A 19,375-nucleotide genomic window follows, 5' to 3' on the forward strand; every position below is an offset into this window, starting at 1 on the left:
ATCTGTGGATATTAGAAATATGCAGAGCTACAAGTGTGATTTAACTGGAGTATTGAATATACCAATGAATGCAGGGAAAGCCTGGACATCACTTAAAAAGAATAATCTTAAAAGCAACTTCAGACAACTTTGCTGTAATCAGCCTTTGTGTAGTATTAGAGAAAGCCTCAGTGACAGGAGAGTCTCAGCTGGTAAATACATATTAGCTGGTGCACCCTCCTATCCAGGACACCGTTGTCAGTGCTGCAGTGGGAAGTCATGTCAGCTGAAGGAAAGGAAATGCGTTTTGATACTAATGAAGTTGGTCAAGCTGTCCTCTCATGAAGCCTTCAAGTTCAATCCCAAAGAATTTACATCTGGCACGCCAAAGGGTTTGGCATTCAAGGACAGCATAGCAGGGGGAGTTGAACCAGTACAAAACAGCCCCTGGCCAAGTGACCGCACTGGTTCAGAGACTGCTGGGCCTGAACTTCAAGGTTGCTCAAGGGAGTCTGTTTTCACTTGAAGGACACATCTGAATGTTCACTTATTTTCACTCCTTTGGCCTCTCCCTCCATATTTTCAGTGGGCATTTACAGAGGGGTTGGGACCATGAGCAGGCAGGAGAAGTCCAAATCCCTCTGCCCTGCCCCAGCCTTTCCCACAGTATCACTGAAACTGCTGACATTAAACCCAACCTTGCTCTGGCACTGCTGAGCACAAGTGCAACAACATCCTCTTATAAGAGTTTAAACACAGCAGCCAGAAAACTCCAAAGCTGAAAGTGCTAGAGACATGCTAATGTACCACAACTCCCCATTAGCTTTCCTCCTCAGTGAAAAGTTGTGGAGGTGAAAAAAAAAGGGCAAAAAGCAAACAAACAAACCAAGTATGGGCACAGGCTGTGAGAAAGTCCTGGACCAGCAACTGCAGGGGGAAAAAAAAATAAATCTGTACTTTAACATCACAAAGCACAGCAATGTTGCCAAGACACATTGTATTTTGAGCCTAATTAATCCTCCTTAATCTTTACAGACACCAAGTGTAGAAGTGAGGGTGTCCTATGCAGCATGCACCCTATTGCGAGGCAAAAGCAGCACTTCAGCTTAGTGACATTTTTAGGCTCTGAGCAGACACCATTTGTTCAGCCACACTGCATTTATACCTCTCCTTCCCACACTAAACATGTCCCTTGAAAATCCAGCAGGACATGCTCTCGGTGCATACACACACACTGTGCTTCTCCAGAGGGAAAATATATCCCAAATTCTCTCCTTCCTGCTTCAAAGGTGCTGCAGCTTCTGCAGGTTAAAGCCACATTCTGAGCATTAGTGACGTCTTGGGGAGATTAACTTAAATTCTCCCTGTTGAGGCACACACATCTCAGTTCCCAAAGGCTTGTTCTCACACAGCCAGCCATGGTTTGGTGGTTTGGCTCAGGGCTGCTGTCCCTGACTTGGGGAAGGCCACCAAAAGAAGGGAATTTGTCCACATCCTCCTGTGCCAACAGAGCAGGGCACCCATGTTTGTGCTTTTATCCCACAAGAAAATGAAACCCAGCATATTTTCCAGATACAGAACACTTCACCTGAAGGGCTCCTAAAGCGATTCACTGACAGAAATAATGCCCTGGGACGTTTGGAGTAGAGCAAAAACCCCAGGACGTGGCATCTGATTCACTGGAAGTAGGAGCTGCCGAGGGTGGAGTTCAAGCCTCTGGGATACAGACAGTGCTGAGGGGTGACAGGGGATGGCAGTCCTGCCAGGAGGTCCCTGTCCCTCAGGTGACATGCAGAGGGCTGCTCTGCTCCCTGGAGGCACCATGTGCAGAGTGGTTCCGTGCTGAGTTTGCAGCCCTGATCCAAACATGTGGGAAAGTGGGCAAAAAGAACTGCCATGAAACCCCTGAGAACAGCATCAGGATTTCCCGGAAAGCCCTTCTCTTTTACTGATTCACCATCATTTTTAAATGCAGGTTTTAAGCTTTCTTCAGAGTCTAATTAAGGCCCCAATCAGTTTACATGATGAAAAACTTTCCCAACGCCAGCATATCAAACACACAGAAGCAACAGTTCTGCTCCTCTCAAAGCAAGCCCGACTCGCCTTTGCTCGTGTGAGGGCACCATGCTGAGTAAAAAGGAAAAATCACGTTCTTCATCAGCACTTCACAGTGAAATTTAAGTTGTCAGCTCCTCACGGGAAATCCTGATGCAACACCCAGCCCGTCCCTGTGAAGCGGAGCTTGGTGAATGTTTAATTATGCCTCGGAACAAACACACATCGCTGCGTGGGGGCTGCGAGGAGCCATCTGAGCCTGCATGCTAAGCTGCTCTGTCCCAGAAGCAGTTCCTTCAATAGCATTTGCTTATCAAAAATAATTAGAGGTAGGAATGCTGGAACTGCGATTATGAAACAAATGGTAAATCTATTTGCTGAGATGAAATGTATTGAAAGATACATTGAGACACAGCTGGAGACTGAGGTGATACCACAAGGATAACAACTCGAGATCCAATTTCATCTTTCATGATTAAAAAATGAGCAAGAAAGTGTTTTATGAAAAGTGAAGGTTAACAAATGTTCCTTCACAAGCAATGACGACAGTTTATCTTTTGAAACAAATGATCAGGCTGTGGTCTGCTCACAGCTCCTGGAACACGCTGGAAAGATTTCTGCTGAAAACCCACGGGGGATCAGCACACACGGCTGGCAGCCCACCCTGCTCCCAGGGCCTGGGACAAAGCCAGCTCCAAAGGGACGCTGCCACAGCAGGGAAGGGGCTGGCACTGCTCCTGTCCTCACCCTCTGCCCCAATCCCTGCAGTGGCTGTGGCTCATCGACACCTGCCCTCAGGAGGGTCCCAGAGCTGCAAACTGACAACAAAATATTCCAGGAGCCCTCTGACTGAATTCCTCTCACTGTTCTCCAGGTAAAGTGCTCCCTTTGTGGTGCAACCACAGTGTGAAGTATGAAAAGTTATTTTTAGGGATGAATTCTGCTAGAATTTGACTAGTAGACCAAACACTGTGAGCTGTTTAACAAGGAGGAAAAAATGTGGGTAGAGACTCGAAAACCACTAATGTGAACGAATTATATAATGATGGGAATGGTTAATTCTCTAAGAAGAAAAATTTAAATTACCAGGAGGGAACAGACAGTAGAGAAGATCGTGATGGCAACTTTAGCTCCTTCTATTAATAGAACTAATAGTTAAAATGGAGAAAGAAAGAAATATTATGTGTAGAAGATAATACAAGATGTTTTAAAGTAAAAAAATTGCTTTATACTTCTATAAATATGGGACTGCATTGCAATGCCTTATTCCTATCCTAGAAGCCTGAAAAGGTTCCTTAGCATCAGGGGAACAGATCCCAGGAGTTCAGCAGAACCCCTCAAAAAACCCCAGTGTAAACTAAATTTACTTATTTGTATGAATACAAGCCATGATAGCTGTAAAGCTGCCTAAACAGCTGAAGGCTAATTAACAATGCTGTTACAGAATTAATGTTATTCCTTCCTAGCTGAGTCCTCGACAAATTTCCCAGGATATGACAATTCTACTGCTCTTCCTAACAAAAAGCAGTCAAAGCTCCAACACCCTAAATTCAGATAAAGAGAAAATTCTTAATGTACAGGCCACATAAGTCTTCACAGTTTAACCATGTGGCACAAATAGCAGCAGACTTCCCCCTTGTCAGGCCAGGAACTATTCCAACCTTAAAAAGGGAGACAGAGGTGTTACAAGGCACCTTCCAGGCACAGAAGTTTGTTCCAGGGACCACGTTTAACTGGTGCTGTGACAGAAGCTGCATGGCCATGGTCAAACATGAGTCCTAACTGTTGCCTTCCATGGTTCATGTCATTAATTGCCCTCTCTTCACAAAGCTGGGACATGGGCCACTTCTTGGAGTCTGCAATGCCTGGCTTCTTTTCCATCTCCAGCACAGGCTTCTGGTGTGCCCCAGAAAATTCACATCATCTAGGGGCTGGTGAGGAAAATCACAGGTTAAGCTTTTCCACCTTGAAGCAGCATTCTTGGGATAAACCAAGGAAAGAAAGAAAGTGCTCTACAACTCCAGTGATAAAAAGGTCCTTCTAAACCTAAGAGCATCAATACTGCTGTCCTTTGGCACTTTAACATGTCTGATTTGATGCCACACATTATTTTTGTTATGAAACTAGACTAAACCAAAATCAATACGGTGCTTATTAAATGGACAAAACATAGGGGAGCCCACAGGTCTCAAAAAGCAAATGTAAATTGGAAACACTGTCCAGCTCAGTATTTCTAGTAGGGTTCTGCAACATATAGAATAAAGCTGAATATCTATCTTCAGGGTCAAATAATAAAATAAAAATCACAAACACCACACTTTTTCAAGACCAGAAATGACAAAATCAAGTGATAAATAATGAAGTGGAGGATGACAGATGGAGAGACCTAGATCACTTGGCAAGCTGAGTGCAAACAAGATAAAGAAAAGATAATGTATGAACAAGATAAAGTACAAACAAATACTTCAGAAAATAATGCAGCTATTCTTCCTGGAAAGAAAACTATTCCTGGAAGTGTCTCTCCTGAGAGATTTTGAGGGTCCCTGTGACAGTATCTAGCATGACCCAATTGTGATACTGTGATGAAAGGCTTCCTCAAAAAGGGAATATCAAGAACTGAAATATTCTTCACTGACACATCAGAATTATGTCCACAACACAGAAATAGTATAGCTGAGCTGAAGAAGGAGGACCAAAATGTTAATTTGGGGGTGGAAATCTCTGTGTTGAATTTGAACTTTCTAGAGCTCATTTCATTTTTGCTTAGCACTGACTGACAGAGTTAAGGATGCTTCTGGGGCAAGTGACTTGTGACATTAGTAAATATTCAGTTTTAAGGAAGGTACAAAAATGATTTCATTATAGTGGCGATAGTTAACTCTTTAACTCTTTCCTTTCACACCCTTTCTATTTTCCAAAGGCTGCTTATCTTGTCTTTTCCACCTCAGATGTGCTCACCCTTACCCAAGCTCCTCCTTCCTCACTTAGATTTTGGGGACACATCCCACCTAACCAGAGGTGCAAGTGCTGCCTGTGGGGGATATTTCATGTGTGCCCCGAAGAGTTTCAGCTCCAAAACCCTCCTGTGGGCAGGATGCTCTTGTGCACTGCTGGGCTGAAGGGCAAGGTGACAGCTCCCACATGGCAGCTGATAGACTCAGTCCTTCTGTTTGGCTCAGCACTTCATCTCTCATCTTTAGAAGGAGAAACTTGTTTGTTCAAGTTTACTAAGGAAATATTTACTGAAGATTTTCAGAAATATGTTTTACATTGAAATACATGAAGCATCTAAGCACTGACACTAATCTGGGCAGCCCCTGAACACTGCAAGGTTAGAAAGCATTTTACCTCCCTATCTTACAGCACTGTGTTGGGCTTGTTTTGCTTCAGATGTTTTACCGGTTAAGCTTGCCTGGGAAATGCTATCAGTGCTTGAGGAAAAATAAAAGAAAACACACACATTAGCTGGAGATCAAGTACATTCTTCCAAAGGAAAAACAAATCAAAACTCCGAGTGTTTTGCAGTGTGACCCTTATAATAATGTTTGCATTAGGCCGGCTGTCTTATTAATATTCATTTATGTTTGCATAAAGTATTTTGCACAAAACCCCCACACATCAGGCAAAAGATCCCATGAGTTGTTATGTATTGCAGACACACACTGACAGAATGGTTCTAACTCCAAGCTAGTGATGGTCTCTGCTGATTTCCTCAGACAGAAACATTTTTTGAAGTTGATCCGTAATTTTTAAGTTTTGCTGTGTTTAGTTAGGAAAGAGACAAGAGCCCCTTGGGAGCAACCTTACTCAAGACTAGAAGTCTGTCTAAAAGCTATGGCTAAAAAGGAAAAGGTAAAGGTTTGGTCAGGTCTCAGTCAATATGCAGGAGTATAACATCAGAGATATGCAAGGAGAATTAAGAGTTTTTCCTAACTTACTCAGCAAGCAGTTTGTTCTTGCTGGTCCATAATAATAATAAAAAACCATGACCTCTGCCTTGTATCATCACCTAAAAGCAGGATTTCACCTCCCAGACTACAAAATACGCTGAGTGCAAGTAAAAAGCCCTGCCTAGACAGCGGAAGGAACTCCAGTCTCTTCGGGGCAGGGCTGGCCATGCACAAGCACACATTTTCACATTTTTAGGAAGCCAGACAGCCGGCAGCACGCCGAGAGGCTTCGGGAAGAGCCCACAGTCCGTCCCTCTATTTACCTCAGGTAATCTCTGCGGCAGAGAATGAGATTTGCTTTTGTGTAAAGAGTTGATCCAACCTCTCCAAGACGACAGTCGCAGCAGGCACACTTTAGGCAGTCTTCATGCCAATACTTATCCAGGGCCTTCAGCAGGTACCGGTCCTTGATCTTTCGGTTGCAGCCGGCGCAGCCCTTCTGCTTCCCCTTGGGCTGTACGGAGAGCATCGGCACGCCTGCAAGGCAAACACAGCACTTCCTTCAGAGCACAGTCTGGGGGCAAACACTGCTGCTGCCATCTCAAGGAGCTCACAGTCAAAGGAAGCTCACATTGCGTGGAGCTGACAGTCAAAGGAATCCTAACTTCATTTGCTGTCGCAGGCTAACAGCGAGTTGACACTTGTAGCCCTTTTTGCTAAGGGCAGGACTGACCCAACGCACCAGACTCTTCCTAACCAACATCTTGCAGCAGAATAAACTGGCTGAAATTTCAACATTTATTTTTTTCCCCTCATTACCTGTACCCTTGTGTTGTTAATTACCTGCCACAGGCAATTAAAAAGAGCAGAAGGGCCATCACAGTATGTACCCTCCTGATTCATCATCTGAGTCGATTTTGATGGGAAAGGAGAGGAATGGATATAAAAAGATGTGGTATGCCACTGTTTTTCCTCTCTTGTGAATCCTGTGGGTGACAGAGGCCTGACTGAAAGCCAGAGCAGGCCAGGGGCTGCTCCAAAATAAATTTGATTCAAAAGCCCTTGAGAACTGCTGAGAATAACCCCACCAGTGCTCCTCTGCCACTAACGAAGCCACATTCCTTAAGCAAAGCAGAGCTTTCCTCCTCCTCTTGTATCACTGGAGAAGGCAGCACAAAGCCAGGAGTTTCAACCTTCCTGGAAACCCCTGTTGGGACTGCAAAGCAGGCATGAGATAGCTGGGTATGAGGTGGTGGCAGCACACTCAGCTCAGGAGGCTGCGGGGGACTTGCTGTGGTCACCTTCCCTTCAGTGCTGTGTCCAGCTTTTTCCTTTTCTCCAAGCAGCCAGTGCCTGCCATGGTGAGCACTGTGATGCCTGTCACCCTTCTCAGTTTAAGAGCCAGGTAGGAAAGGACTTTATGGAATCAATAGGCAAGGTGGAAAAATAAACAAGGATTGTACTGTGGGCAAGGGACAGGACAGGAAGCATGAATGAAGAAATTAGCTAACTGAGATGCCAGAATTCCAATTGCTCTAGAGCCTTGATTCAATTTGTTATGATTTTTATTTTTACCGGTGTCGGTCACTAAAAATGACAATGCTGGGCCTGTAACAAGCACACTTGGGGCTTAACCAAAGCGGAGATGATGAGAAGGGACACTGTGGCACAGCAGCAGGTGTCACTGGTTATATTCTCTTACACAAAGTTAATCCACCCTTTCTGCAGGAAGTGCTGGATGTCCCAGAAAGCAACAGCTTGACAATAGAATTATTAACAGTCCCTTAATCAGAGAGGACCCAGCCAGTGCCACGGCAGTAAGTGACATTTGCTGGCCTCCTTAAAAGCCAGGGTGACCTGAGAGTGGCTAATGGTCAGCACATGTAAACCCACCACTCCCACAGTAATAATTGCTTTGTCAGAGCCCGAGCAGACGACAATAGCACTTAAGACACCTCTACACAAACACTGAGGTATTGATCCATCTGTAATCAAAGTGGTCTCAGCAGCACAGACAAGTAACATTCAAAAACCCTTAAAGAACCCTCCTGCCCTCTGCTGCAGCACACTCAAAATCCAAGTCTCTACAAGCAAACTTTTGACACCATTGACAAACCTGCAATAACTAAGTGAAAACCTGTATCTGTATTAGACTGCCACATATGCAACCTGTAACACTCCCGAGAGAAATTCTACAAAGCCACAGAGAAACACACACACATTTGGAAAGAGGAACAAGACAGGCAAGCATCAGAAGTGGATTATGCTGCAGCTCAGACTGCAGAAGTCTCATGTGCCTGGTGAGAGCTTCTTATGAGAATGAGGGAAGCGGCCCTGTGGTTCTAGACACACCTCTGTTTGTTTGTTTGGGTTTTTAAAATCCAAAATACATTTCAATAGCAAAAAGAAGCTTCCATTTTCAAGTAATTTCCATGCTCTTCCCGACTCCACTCCAGGAAAACTGCACATTGTGAGAAGAGTCTGCCTTGTTGTGAGGCAGAGAAGGGTGAGCACGTGAATTTGCATTTGCAAGCTGTGTAAGATCAGTACCAGTGATGAAAGAAAATAGTTCGCACCTATGAAAACTAGGACCTAGATGTGAGAATTATGTTTTTAGACAGGAGCCCCAGACACCAGCAAGTCATTATTCACCCCTCAAACAGGCTCTCTAAATGCGTACCCTTAGAGGCAGAGGAGGATTTCTCACAAGAAGGGGGGTCATCATACAATCCTTTTGCAAGGTTTGTGTAGGTAACAGGAGGATCTGGCATCTGCAAAGACACAGATTCCACATAACCAGCACACCTTAAACTCAAGAGAGCTGCTGCATGGATGGGGTTAGAAATCAGCTCTGTGGTTCAGAAACACAAGATCCTCAGCCAGATGGGACATCCCAAGGTCTCACTTTTGAAAGCAGCGCCCTTTCAGAGGTACAGCTGCCCTCACCCATAGAGAGGGTGCCAATGCAGCAGCATCATCAAGCACAAGGGCAGTTGTGCAGGGATGAAACCCTGGCTGGACCATTAGGAGAGCATGGTTTGATCATTTAGGGCAGTTTAGGAGGGTCTCCCGTGGCAAGCAGGCCTGGATGGCTGAGGGCTGACTGCAGGGGCAGTTCTTGTTCCATCTGTGGCCCTCGGTCTCCTCAGCCATCTGAGCTCCTCGCTATTGCAAGAGCACCACTGTCTTATGAGAGGCTTCTGCAAGTAAGGGGAATGTAACACTTTGATTTGCTTCTAATAACTAGCAAAGGAACAGATATAGATATATTTTTAAGCAGTACCTTAAGCAAGGAAAAAAGCTATGTATTTGGTCAGCGTTCAGCAGGGGGCTTTCTAATGAAAAAAGGTACCATTTCAGAGATCATATGATGTTCAAAGCTGCTATTCCCACTCAGATAATAACGAGCAAGGTCAGCCTCTGCTGGTCAGGTTCAGTGTTTTGAAATTACATTTTGGGCTGTGAGGTTTCCCTCCGACATCCCAGCCAACCGGTCTGCACGGAGCACACAAGCCACTACAGAAAGTTGCAGCTGCAATTAGCTGGTGAGTTGACACAGCAGGCAAGGCGTGAAACAAAATTTCAAAAACTGCCAAACTTGATCAGCAAGGGTTCCTGGAACACTTGCCATGTCATTTCCAAGCAACAAGAGAGCAGCACCTCAGAAGCTTAACCCTTTTCACAGTTAGAGGCTTGCACAGAGAGGACACAATCAACACCAAACCCTGCTTTCTTCCTCCTGCCTCCCCCTTTCAGCAGACCTGAAGCAGCCTGGGCTCTGTAGGAAGAAACCACCTGGAGAACTGCTCTTTCTTTTTGATAATTTCCCCACTGCAAGACTGAGATGCTGCTTCATTTCTCTATGTCCTTTTCCCCCCAGTACTTGACTAAACATGCCAAGATACCCAGTTCAATTTGATAAGGGGCATGTAGTGTCTAACTGGGGCTGTCAAGAAACAAAGGGGTCACCTTCGACAAATTCCACACGTGCTCTGTGGACGAGGATAAGAAAATGAGAAAGAGTGTTGCCGAACTAGAAAAATTAACAGCTGGATGCTCACATATTTAAATACGTGATCACAAGGGAACACTGATTATTGCCAGATTCTGAAAGTACCATCAAGTTGCTCTCTTCTCTCCTGTTGCTAGACATCCAGTGCTCTCTTTTCTTAGAAACAGTAGATGAATCCTTTCTATTTCTGGCTACCTACACTCCCGTCTTTGCCCTTTACAGCTTAATAGACTTGCTGCTGGTAAATACAAAACTAAACCCGCTCTGAGTGCTCAGAGCTCCAATACACATTAAAAAATTATAGACACCACCTCTGGACTTACTGAAATTTATGTCTGTGTCTAAAGAGGCTGTTATTGTAGTGAGTAATCCAAACTTTACCACTATTCACAGCCGGACAAACAAGCTTTAATCAGCCTGTATCTGCTCAGTCGGAGTCTTTCTGTAAAATGATTCAGCTGGCTTTATAACACAAGTGTCCACTAAGTACACCTCTAAATTTTTCTAAGCCATTTTACTGATATTTCTATTCACATGGCAATCAGCTGCAGTTCCTCTAAGGGCACTGTTCATAAAGCCTCCTTTCCAAGAGAGCCTGGGAACTTTTCATAAATGGCAGACCTTTTAAATAACAGTTATCTGCACTGGTCCTACGGCGCACGGCTCCACAGTGCTCTGGTCTGCAGCAGAGCTAGAGGTACCCTCTGAAAGCAGGGAAGTTCACCACCTAATTTCTCTAATGCAACTCTAAAGGTTAATTGGTCTGAAAGAGTAATGGGGGACTGCTAGCTAATGATATATGCCTCAAGGCTTTGCAGCTTGCCTGTATTTTATACAGTCGAGTCCAGAGCATAAAACACAGGTGATATCACCAGGACTTTTCAGACCCCCTCCGCTCCAACTTGACCCCCTGGGCTACACCCACATGTGTGGGGAGAAGGCAGCAGGGGCTGGAGGCAGCTCTGTTCCACCTGCATCGCACGCCTTGTTAGAGGGGGCTCGGAGAAGTGCGCGGCTGCACTCCTCATTACCTCCGCGGAGAACTAAAAACAGCCCTAATGAGGAGAGCCGGAGCCGGCAGGACGGGCTGGGAGGAGGGACGTCCTCCCACTCTCCCCGAGGAATCCGGCCAAAATCTTCAATTTGCCATTTATGACAGCTAATTAGTTATTCTATTCAAAAATCTTTGCTTTAAATAAAAGAACTAATTATACACAAAGGTCAGTCCCCCACCTCCTGTGAAGCACACATAATTGGCTTATTTCCCCAACATTGTGTGTATGTTTTACACAATGCTTTCAGGCAGATGGCTTTAACTCTTTCCCTCGACAAGTTTTTTGGTGTTGGCTTTTTTGTTGTTGCTAGGCTTTTGTTTGTTTGTTTGTGTTTGTTTGGGTTTTCTCGTTGTTGCTGTTATTTTGTTTTGCTTATTTTACAACCCCAAAACTTTTCCTCAGAGTACCTTTTACTTTAAGAGTAAAAGCTTGTTCAACAACAAAGCAAATAACTATGCACACACACACACAATACTTCTACTCTCCAAAAGGTTTGTGACAATCACTCCCTGTTGTACAACACCTTGCACAACACAGTACTGGAATTGTTTTTATTCTCCAGCACAAATTCTTCCTTGAGCAGTGCCTTCAGACACTGCTACCACATTTCTGAACCTTTTTCTGCCAAACACCATAGTTATTGCAGGTTTACATTACACTTTAAAAAAAATATTTATAATATTTTTAAGGTGTTTTTTTTGTTGGTTTTTTTTTTTTTTTTTAATTTATAAAAGTGTTTATTATAAGGATGCAGCATTCCAGTGCTAAAAGCAATTCTGGCTTAACAACCAGGGGTTTGGCAGTGGGGCAACTGAGCCTAAGTTTCAGAGTTCCACTTGAGGGAAAAAAATGTTTATTTCTAGCATCAACACCCTTTAAATGAACTGACCTCCTTTTGCCTGCTAACAAAACCCCAGCACTTGGCTGCAAAAGATGAAAAAGTAACTGAAGAGTGGGAGTAATCTTATTAACTCCTGTCTCATCACAATAAATAAGCTGCAGTCTTATGTCTTTTATCAGAGGATCTGATATCATTTAAAAGCATTAGAGCCCTGCATCACCCATTTAAGTAAATGCAGACAGTCATTGCCAAAAAGATGCAGTGAATTTCATTCCCCTAAAAAGAAACTCACTTTGTGTTCCCAGTATTGTATTACTCACCTTCTATGAATATTGCACCCTGTGAAACAAGTCAGACCTTGCACTCCCACTGAATGGAGAGTGCTCTGTCTCGGGCATCTTCACCAAGAATTTCATCAGAAGAATTACAGCCACCAAGGTGAAACTCATCGTGTCATCTGTATATCCAATTAAAACGTTACATTTGGAACACCAAGTACCTGCAACTGAATGCTTATGAGTAAGCCTCAGACCATTCATCAAAATTATTCAATGAGAAACCACAATCTTTTTGCATTGCCAGTTTCATGCTGCAATATGCAGCTGGTGATTTTTACAGTGGCTTCAGCAATTCATTTGGGGTATTCTTTCTTCTGAATCATTACTGAACAAATTTCCCAAGCATGGCAAAAGCAGTTGGAGAGGGCAGTTAGTAGGAGAAACAACATTTTGATTGCCACTACTATTTTGACTATTCTAAGTCCTCTGCCCAATAACACAGGAACTTTTTTTTGTCCATACACTTCATGACAAGCTGTAGAGAAATATTTTTTAGGGTTTAGTGTCTCCTGGCAGTTTCAGCTCCCTAAAAGTGACCCAAAGCTTCATGAGTGGCTTAAACCCCCCTTCAATCTCACAGGTAGGGACCCTGTTTTCAAGCCATTTGCTCAGATAGACCAACACATCCAAAGTAATTATTTGGCATCATTTGAATCTGTACCAACATAGGTCCTGATTCAGGACATGGTTTAGGGTTAGAATCCAGACTTTCATTTTCCCCACAAGTTTTGAGTCTTACAGTACCTGCTTTTAGCCTCTCAGTTACAGAGTTTCTACTACCAGAGGCCAACCTGTAGCTATAAAGAAACACATGGCAGCAGGACTAAACACAAACCATAATAATTGTTGCTGCAAGACAGTTTCTATAAATCATTTCAGGAAGCAATGTTTTCCCTGTGCTCATAAAATGTGTTTGTTTGAGCTTTAATTTTTTGTAATTGGCACATGTCCAAAGTTTATTCTTAGCACATCCAGTGTTTCAGTAAAATCCATTTTTACTGTTTGAAGCCCTGGAAGCAGTACAAAGACATGCAGATTTCTTCTACTTTCAACCTAATCCGAGAACATTCTGATCAAGTTTTCTCCATTAGTCACAATTTAGCATACTGCAGTCTGGCAAAGGTCCTGATTTCAGGTGGCCAGCTCCCTTCTTTAGTGCCTGTAGTAGAAAAAAGTCTGGCAATGGACTGACTACCCTCAAACCACCTTTCCAGCAGTACAAGAATGAGGAAAAAAACCCTATTATTAGGGATGACTGGCCTGAAATCCCATATTCCTCAATATTCCATCAATTTGCAGGTGACCACAGAAAAGACACCAACCTCAAAAGTTGTCATTTAGTGGGTTTGGGTGTCAGAGCAAAGTAGTGGAAGAAGAGTCTCTGAGTCAAATGGTCACAAAGGTAAGAACTCATCCCTCACTTTTCAGTTCTTGTGAGAATAACCCGTGTACCAAAATTAAATACAAGGCAGGGTTTGTTTCCCTTCCCTTTTTCAACAGGCAAGAAAATCAAATGGAAAAACCTTCTATCAAGTTAAATATCCAGAAGAGTGTTCAAGAAGTAAAAACTCCTGTTATTTCATGCTGATGTGTGATGCTACCCAATGCTGACCTCCCAGGTAAAATGGCCTGTTTACATGAGACATGAGCAAAGCAGTGCTGAGGTTTAGCAGTGAAACATTAACATCTCCCAGACAGATCTGGCATGCTATACATGTGAATATTTTAAGGAGAATAGAACTATATCATTGCACAATCACCATCATCTTTTCTTCTGCCTCTTTGCAGACACACACAATGTCAACCTAAGCTTTCGGCAACCTTAATAGAATTTCAGTGCCCACTGCCAAATGGCCATTTGATGTTCTGCTCTGTGTACACTGATGAAGCAATCTGTCACAGCCCTTAATGCAGGCAATGATGACTATCCAATCTAAAGCTTTCACAGGCTTATAGAAATTTCTCAAGACTTTTGGAGCCTACAATAATTTGCGCAACACCACAAAAGAATTTGGAATCCTGGTGTGCTCTGTATTTAATGAAATATGAATATACTCCTTTAAATGTTTCTAGAAGAAATCCTACTCAGGCCAAAAGCACATTTTATACCATCAATCACCAGAAAGTTGCACTGGCAACTCTGAAATAGAAAATACTATTGTGATTGCAAGTTACTGTAGTATGAATATGACAGCCCCTCCTGCCCTGTCCAAACTTACTGCCAAGGCAAGCACTGATGTTCATGCCCTGCACAAGATTACTGTAATAAATATACTATGACTAAAATTTATTTGCATATAAGAGGCAAGGAGAGATTTGCCTATGGGGAATGCAGAGGGAACCTATCTACTTAATGCAAACTGTGCAAGAGATACAATTGCCGGTGACTGACCTTCCAGAAGTCGTGAAATACACTTCCCCAGTGATTTAGAAAGATGCAGTTATCCACCAAACCTATCCTCTTCTCCCTTTCCTAGCAAAACCAGAACAACCCCTCTGCTATTAAAAGTTGAAAGGAGAAGGGCAAGCTATTTCCTTGTCTTCTTGTTGAAAGGAAAAAACACAACAGTCAGTCCTTTGCAGGACCATTTGCATGCTGAGCTGTCAGACCATGCACTTTCCATTAAAGAGATAGCATCCCTTTTCATAAGTCCATTTGGGATCCATTTTAGTGTTATCTAAAAATCAAATCTACATGGTAATCCTTTTAATGTACTCTTGACTTTTAAAAACAGCTTTATGTTCCTTCAGGAAATGTTTTAAGCCATTACTCAGTAATTACTACTCACCCATGAAAACACTGATCTTTTACAATATATAATCAGTTTGCTGACTTAAAAAATAAAGCAGACTGGAATTTTGCCTCATGAAAGTAGCAAAGGAAAACCAAGGTTAAGAGAGCATCCCATCTCTTCCCCCCCAATTATATCTAAGTGGTGTGTTTTTCCTGTTGTATGAGAGAGGCTGAGGTGGTCACAGTTTCAAGCGCCTGTGTGTAGAGACTCTCAGCCTCAGTCTGTGAGCAGTGGTGAGCATTGGTGAGCACTGCGCAAGTTAACCAATAAATAAATGCTGATTTAGGAAGTGGAGCTTGGATCACTGTAGATATAAATAATACCTGACCTTTTGCAAGCCCTGAAGTTTTGAGTGATGCTACAAAACCTTCCGAAAGGCTGTGGAATTTGTGGAGCTGCTTTGATAAGCTTCAGGTGCATAAGAACAAGTCTCAGAAGAGGTGTCAAAAATGGTTCACATCTAGTGCAGCTTTACTGGATTTATCCACAGCTGCACTCAACATAAGAACGCTCAGTCAGACTCAGGGGCTTGAAACTATCTTGAAAGTCCAACTACCATCTCCTGCAGCATTTGCCTTGCTCCTTTCCAAACTCCTTGTCACACCCAGAGGTGGCTGGGAGGCAGAGGAGAGTTTGAGTGAAACGGAGACCCAGAACTCCCTTGTCCTTTGCAGCAGAAGCCAGAGAGAGGAGCAGAGGGCATTTTGCTCAGGTATACCTGCTGTCTGAGAAGGACCAGACAAAAGCCCACGACCTGTATGGTGCAGTCACTCAGCTACAGGAGGACCATGGATAATCTGGCCTTGCAAGCAGTTTGACAAAGACCAAGATGTTTAAACAAAGTGTAGCCCACCAACAACCAATCCTTCCTCTCCCAGTGCTGACCCCAGAGAGCACAAAGCCCTTCATGATGGCTCTGCCAAAGCAGTTTAATATTTCACGACTAGATAAAGGGCAGGGTGATGTTTGTCAGAAAGAATTTGCTGTACCTTGCAAAGAATATCAACCAAAGTTGTTCTCTTAATGCCATGAAGAGAGAGAAGGCAGAGAAAGCAGTGGCTGAATACTTCATTACCTCTGTTCTTCTGTTTACTGAAGTCTAACTTAAGCCTTACTGAGCCACAGTTTGCTTCCACAATCAGATTTTACTCTACCTCATTTTGCTACTGCAATTAGGACAGAGAAAGTCCCACCCCTGGACATTTCCCCTTTCATTCCCAGGAAAAGGTATGCAGCCCCCAGTACAAGGCTGATCATTAAACATTTGTTATAGCTTCAGTTGGCTAGTAACTATATGCCTCAAATTAATTTTTATTATTCACTTCTGATTAAGTCAGGGCTCACAAGCCACAGCTGGCCATTAATGCTACCCTTCTTTACAAGAAAATATGCTGATAAGAATGAAAAGTGGTTTCTTGGCTGTTGTATACTCATTCTATAATGAGTTCCTTTGAGGTGACGTATAGAGGCAGGATTTGAGCATTATTACCCTGGACAACAGCAAAGACACAAGTAGAATTGCAAGACTTTTTTCTTTTGTTCCTCTTTTTTCCTTTTTTTAAATGTATTTTCATGTCCAAGCAAGGCTTTGAAAAACCCTGCTGCAATTCATATATTCCAGAATAAAGTGAGCACTATGGGTTTGGGGCAAGTTAGCATGACATTTAGTTTGCATTAAAGCATCCTAGAAGTCATCTGAAGTATATCATAACAGAGCATATTCTACTCTATTAAGCATTCAGGAGCATCACAGTATTCAGAATATGGATGAGAAGCTGGAATTGCACAAGACATTCCTCCTCTTACGACTGACCACTGAGTTGAATTCAAGCTGATCCTGAGGGAGCCATTTTCATTAACCTACTGTAGCTCTCTAATCCTATTCCTTGAATTTCAGACCACCACCACTAAAAGAATTTATGACCTGCTGCCTGCACTTTGGATGGTGCTCACACTTCACTCTTTTCCTCAATGCATCCTGCTCCTCTGGATCATTACCACTGCTTCATGCAGCAACCCATCCCCTTAAAGTGGAAGCCTGCTCTTCAATTCAGATCTTCATGCTCCATTTAATTCTCACCAACATACGTGAAGATGGCGATGGTTACACTTGGCCAGAAACAATGAAAAAAACATAATAATCATATGACCCAACCCAATGTGCAGAACTGAAAGCCTCCTGAAATGTACCTCCTGAAGTCTGGCCTGGATACGTAGCTACTAATGCTGTGCCTGAAACCTCAGACTAAAAAGAAATTCTAAACCACTAACCTTCAGCTCCAAAAAATGCCACATTTCCGGGCCAAAAAAACTTACTGAGCAGCTTTTCCTCCTCTCCGTTTCCGCGGGAGTGTCCGCCGCGTGATTTGCTCAGTTTTTGCCCACCTCATCATGAGACTCCTGACTGCTGAAAAGAACTCCTTCACTGAACTAATGAAATAAGGAGTCTTAAGTGCCCTGCAATCCTTTTTAGAAAAAGCTGTATCTCCAGATGAGTCTCAATTTCACAGCATCAGGGAACCGTGTGCCAACGCGCTGAACCGGAACGCCAGGGCTAGCAGGAGTTGCAGACAACAATGCTAACATCAGGGTTATTTTAGATTAGAGCACTTCCAAATCAATTTTGGATTTAAACTTTTAAATGCACTCTCCAGAAGGAATCTGCACTGACTGAGTATTTCCAAGGCTAATTTTCTAAGCTTGAATGAAACTCATTCTTATCTGAGAAAAAGATGCAACTAACCTTTGCCACAAAGGCTGGGTCACAGCTAGAAAACGAGGCAGACAACAGCCCTAGAAAGGAATAAACTGCCTAACTACACATCCTTAAAACTGCTAATAAAAACAACAAGAAAAGCCATACTGATTCTGTTGGGACTGATTTTAACTGAGGCCAGAAGCTGACAGGGTATTTGGAATCCAGGGCACTTCTCCTGCTGCTGAGGTACCCCATCTCCCACAAGCAGTCCCATTCTAGCAGGGGTGTGGGAATGCACTGGGATATCCAGGAGAGCAGGGCTGCACTCCAGGAATGGGCATCATGCTGCAGTGGGATAAAGGAAGAGCTGAACATCCACAGCCCAATGGCAGTTTTTTTCCAGACTGAAACTCCTGCTGAATTAAGACAGATCCTCAGCACTCCACAGAAAAGAAAGTGGTTGTGATGAGAGCAGAGAATTTGTAAGACAGATGGGAGAGTTAAGGTTAAAGTTCAGACCAGAAGCAATTAAGACGGGTAAGAGTGCTCTGCAACTTGACACAGGTTTGCTTTGTATTCAGAACTTTTCACTAGCATTAAGCATCTTAACTTGTGTATAGAGAGATTATAATTAAAACCTGACAAGCTTAAATTAGCCATTTAGAAAAGGTTCTCCAGAAAGCTTTTAAAGTAGACTAAACATATCTATTAAAATGGAAGAAAGGGAAAAAAAATCAGAGCCATTTTCAGTTACAATAGTTTTCCCTACCTAGATATTTCAAGAGATTAGACAAATTTGAAATCAAAGTTCTGCAACTGTCCAAAGCCACTTAACAGGGGGGAGAGAGAGGAAGTGTGGCAATTAGAAAAATCTTTAAAACCCCTCTATTTAATAGCCACAATCCTCTGGATGAACATAAGCACCCCAGAAACCCCATTTAAAAAGTTAAAAAAAAAATAAAGGCGAGAGAGAGAGGGAAAAAAAAAAAGAAAAGAGATCCTTATTTCCCTTTGGGATTTTGAGCACTTCAGGGAGTGCTCTATTATGGTTCCCCAGGGATGGGGGAATTATGTCAATCTGCCACAAGGTGGGCAGTTAGTGAGGGAGGCAGCCTGGGAACTGGCTTTCACCAGGCCATTCCAATTAAAGCATAGGGAGCATTTTCACCTCACACTGGCTATTTAGATTAATTCCTAGTCTTTCAATGCTATACAAATTTTCTATGAGTTCAACAAAAAGACTGTAAAGCAAATTTGCTCTGTATCAAAGAAAGGAACATATCCACCAGTGCCAAATGACACCAGGTAATTTATTCCCCCTCGAAAGAAAAAAGCTACATATACATTGATATTTGAAGAAAAAGTTCACAGACTATAAGTATCTAATTAACCACGTTTGTGAAAATAAAAGTCATTAAGGGCAAGGGTGCTGCAAAGTCCACCTTATTACTTCCAAATCATACATTCTTTCTTACCTGCCTTGCTTGTTCATAAAACAGATGCAGCCCTGGAGAAATATGGCTGGACATCTAGCTGAGACACAAGACCCAAGGTTTGCTTTCCCAGCACACACATCCAACCCTGCCATGCTGCCCAGGAGAAACAAGCAAGCAATTCCAGCTGGCTCTCAGCACACCTTTCAGCAAGGAAACACCTCTGATTGCTCCCAAAGCCACATCAGCTTCTCTCAGCCTTCGTTTTTAAAGCTCTGG

General features: G+C 43.1%; 1 protein-coding gene across 2 annotated transcripts in view; it reads right to left on the reverse strand.

Annotated features, from left to right (window-relative positions):
* The window catches only part of LMO1 (LIM domain only 1), a 59,022-nt gene that overhangs the window by 9,679 nt on the left and 29,968 nt on the right, over positions 1–19,375 (reverse strand). For both annotated transcript variants that reach the window (XM_041415071.1, XM_041415070.1), the window contains exon 2: positions 6,248–6,461. In XM_041415071.1, the coding sequence (XP_041271005.1) occupies positions 6,248–6,453 (206 nt within the window). In that variant the 5' untranslated portion in view covers positions 6,454–6,461. The remainder of the gene's footprint in view (positions 1–6,247; positions 6,462–19,375) is intronic.

This window comes from Onychostruthus taczanowskii, unplaced genomic scaffold, assembly GCF_017590055.1.
Source record: "Onychostruthus taczanowskii isolate IOZ18803 unplaced genomic scaffold, ASM1759005v1 scaffold49, whole genome shotgun sequence".
Taxonomy (NCBI): Eukaryota; Metazoa; Chordata; class Aves; order Passeriformes; family Passeridae; genus Onychostruthus; species Onychostruthus taczanowskii.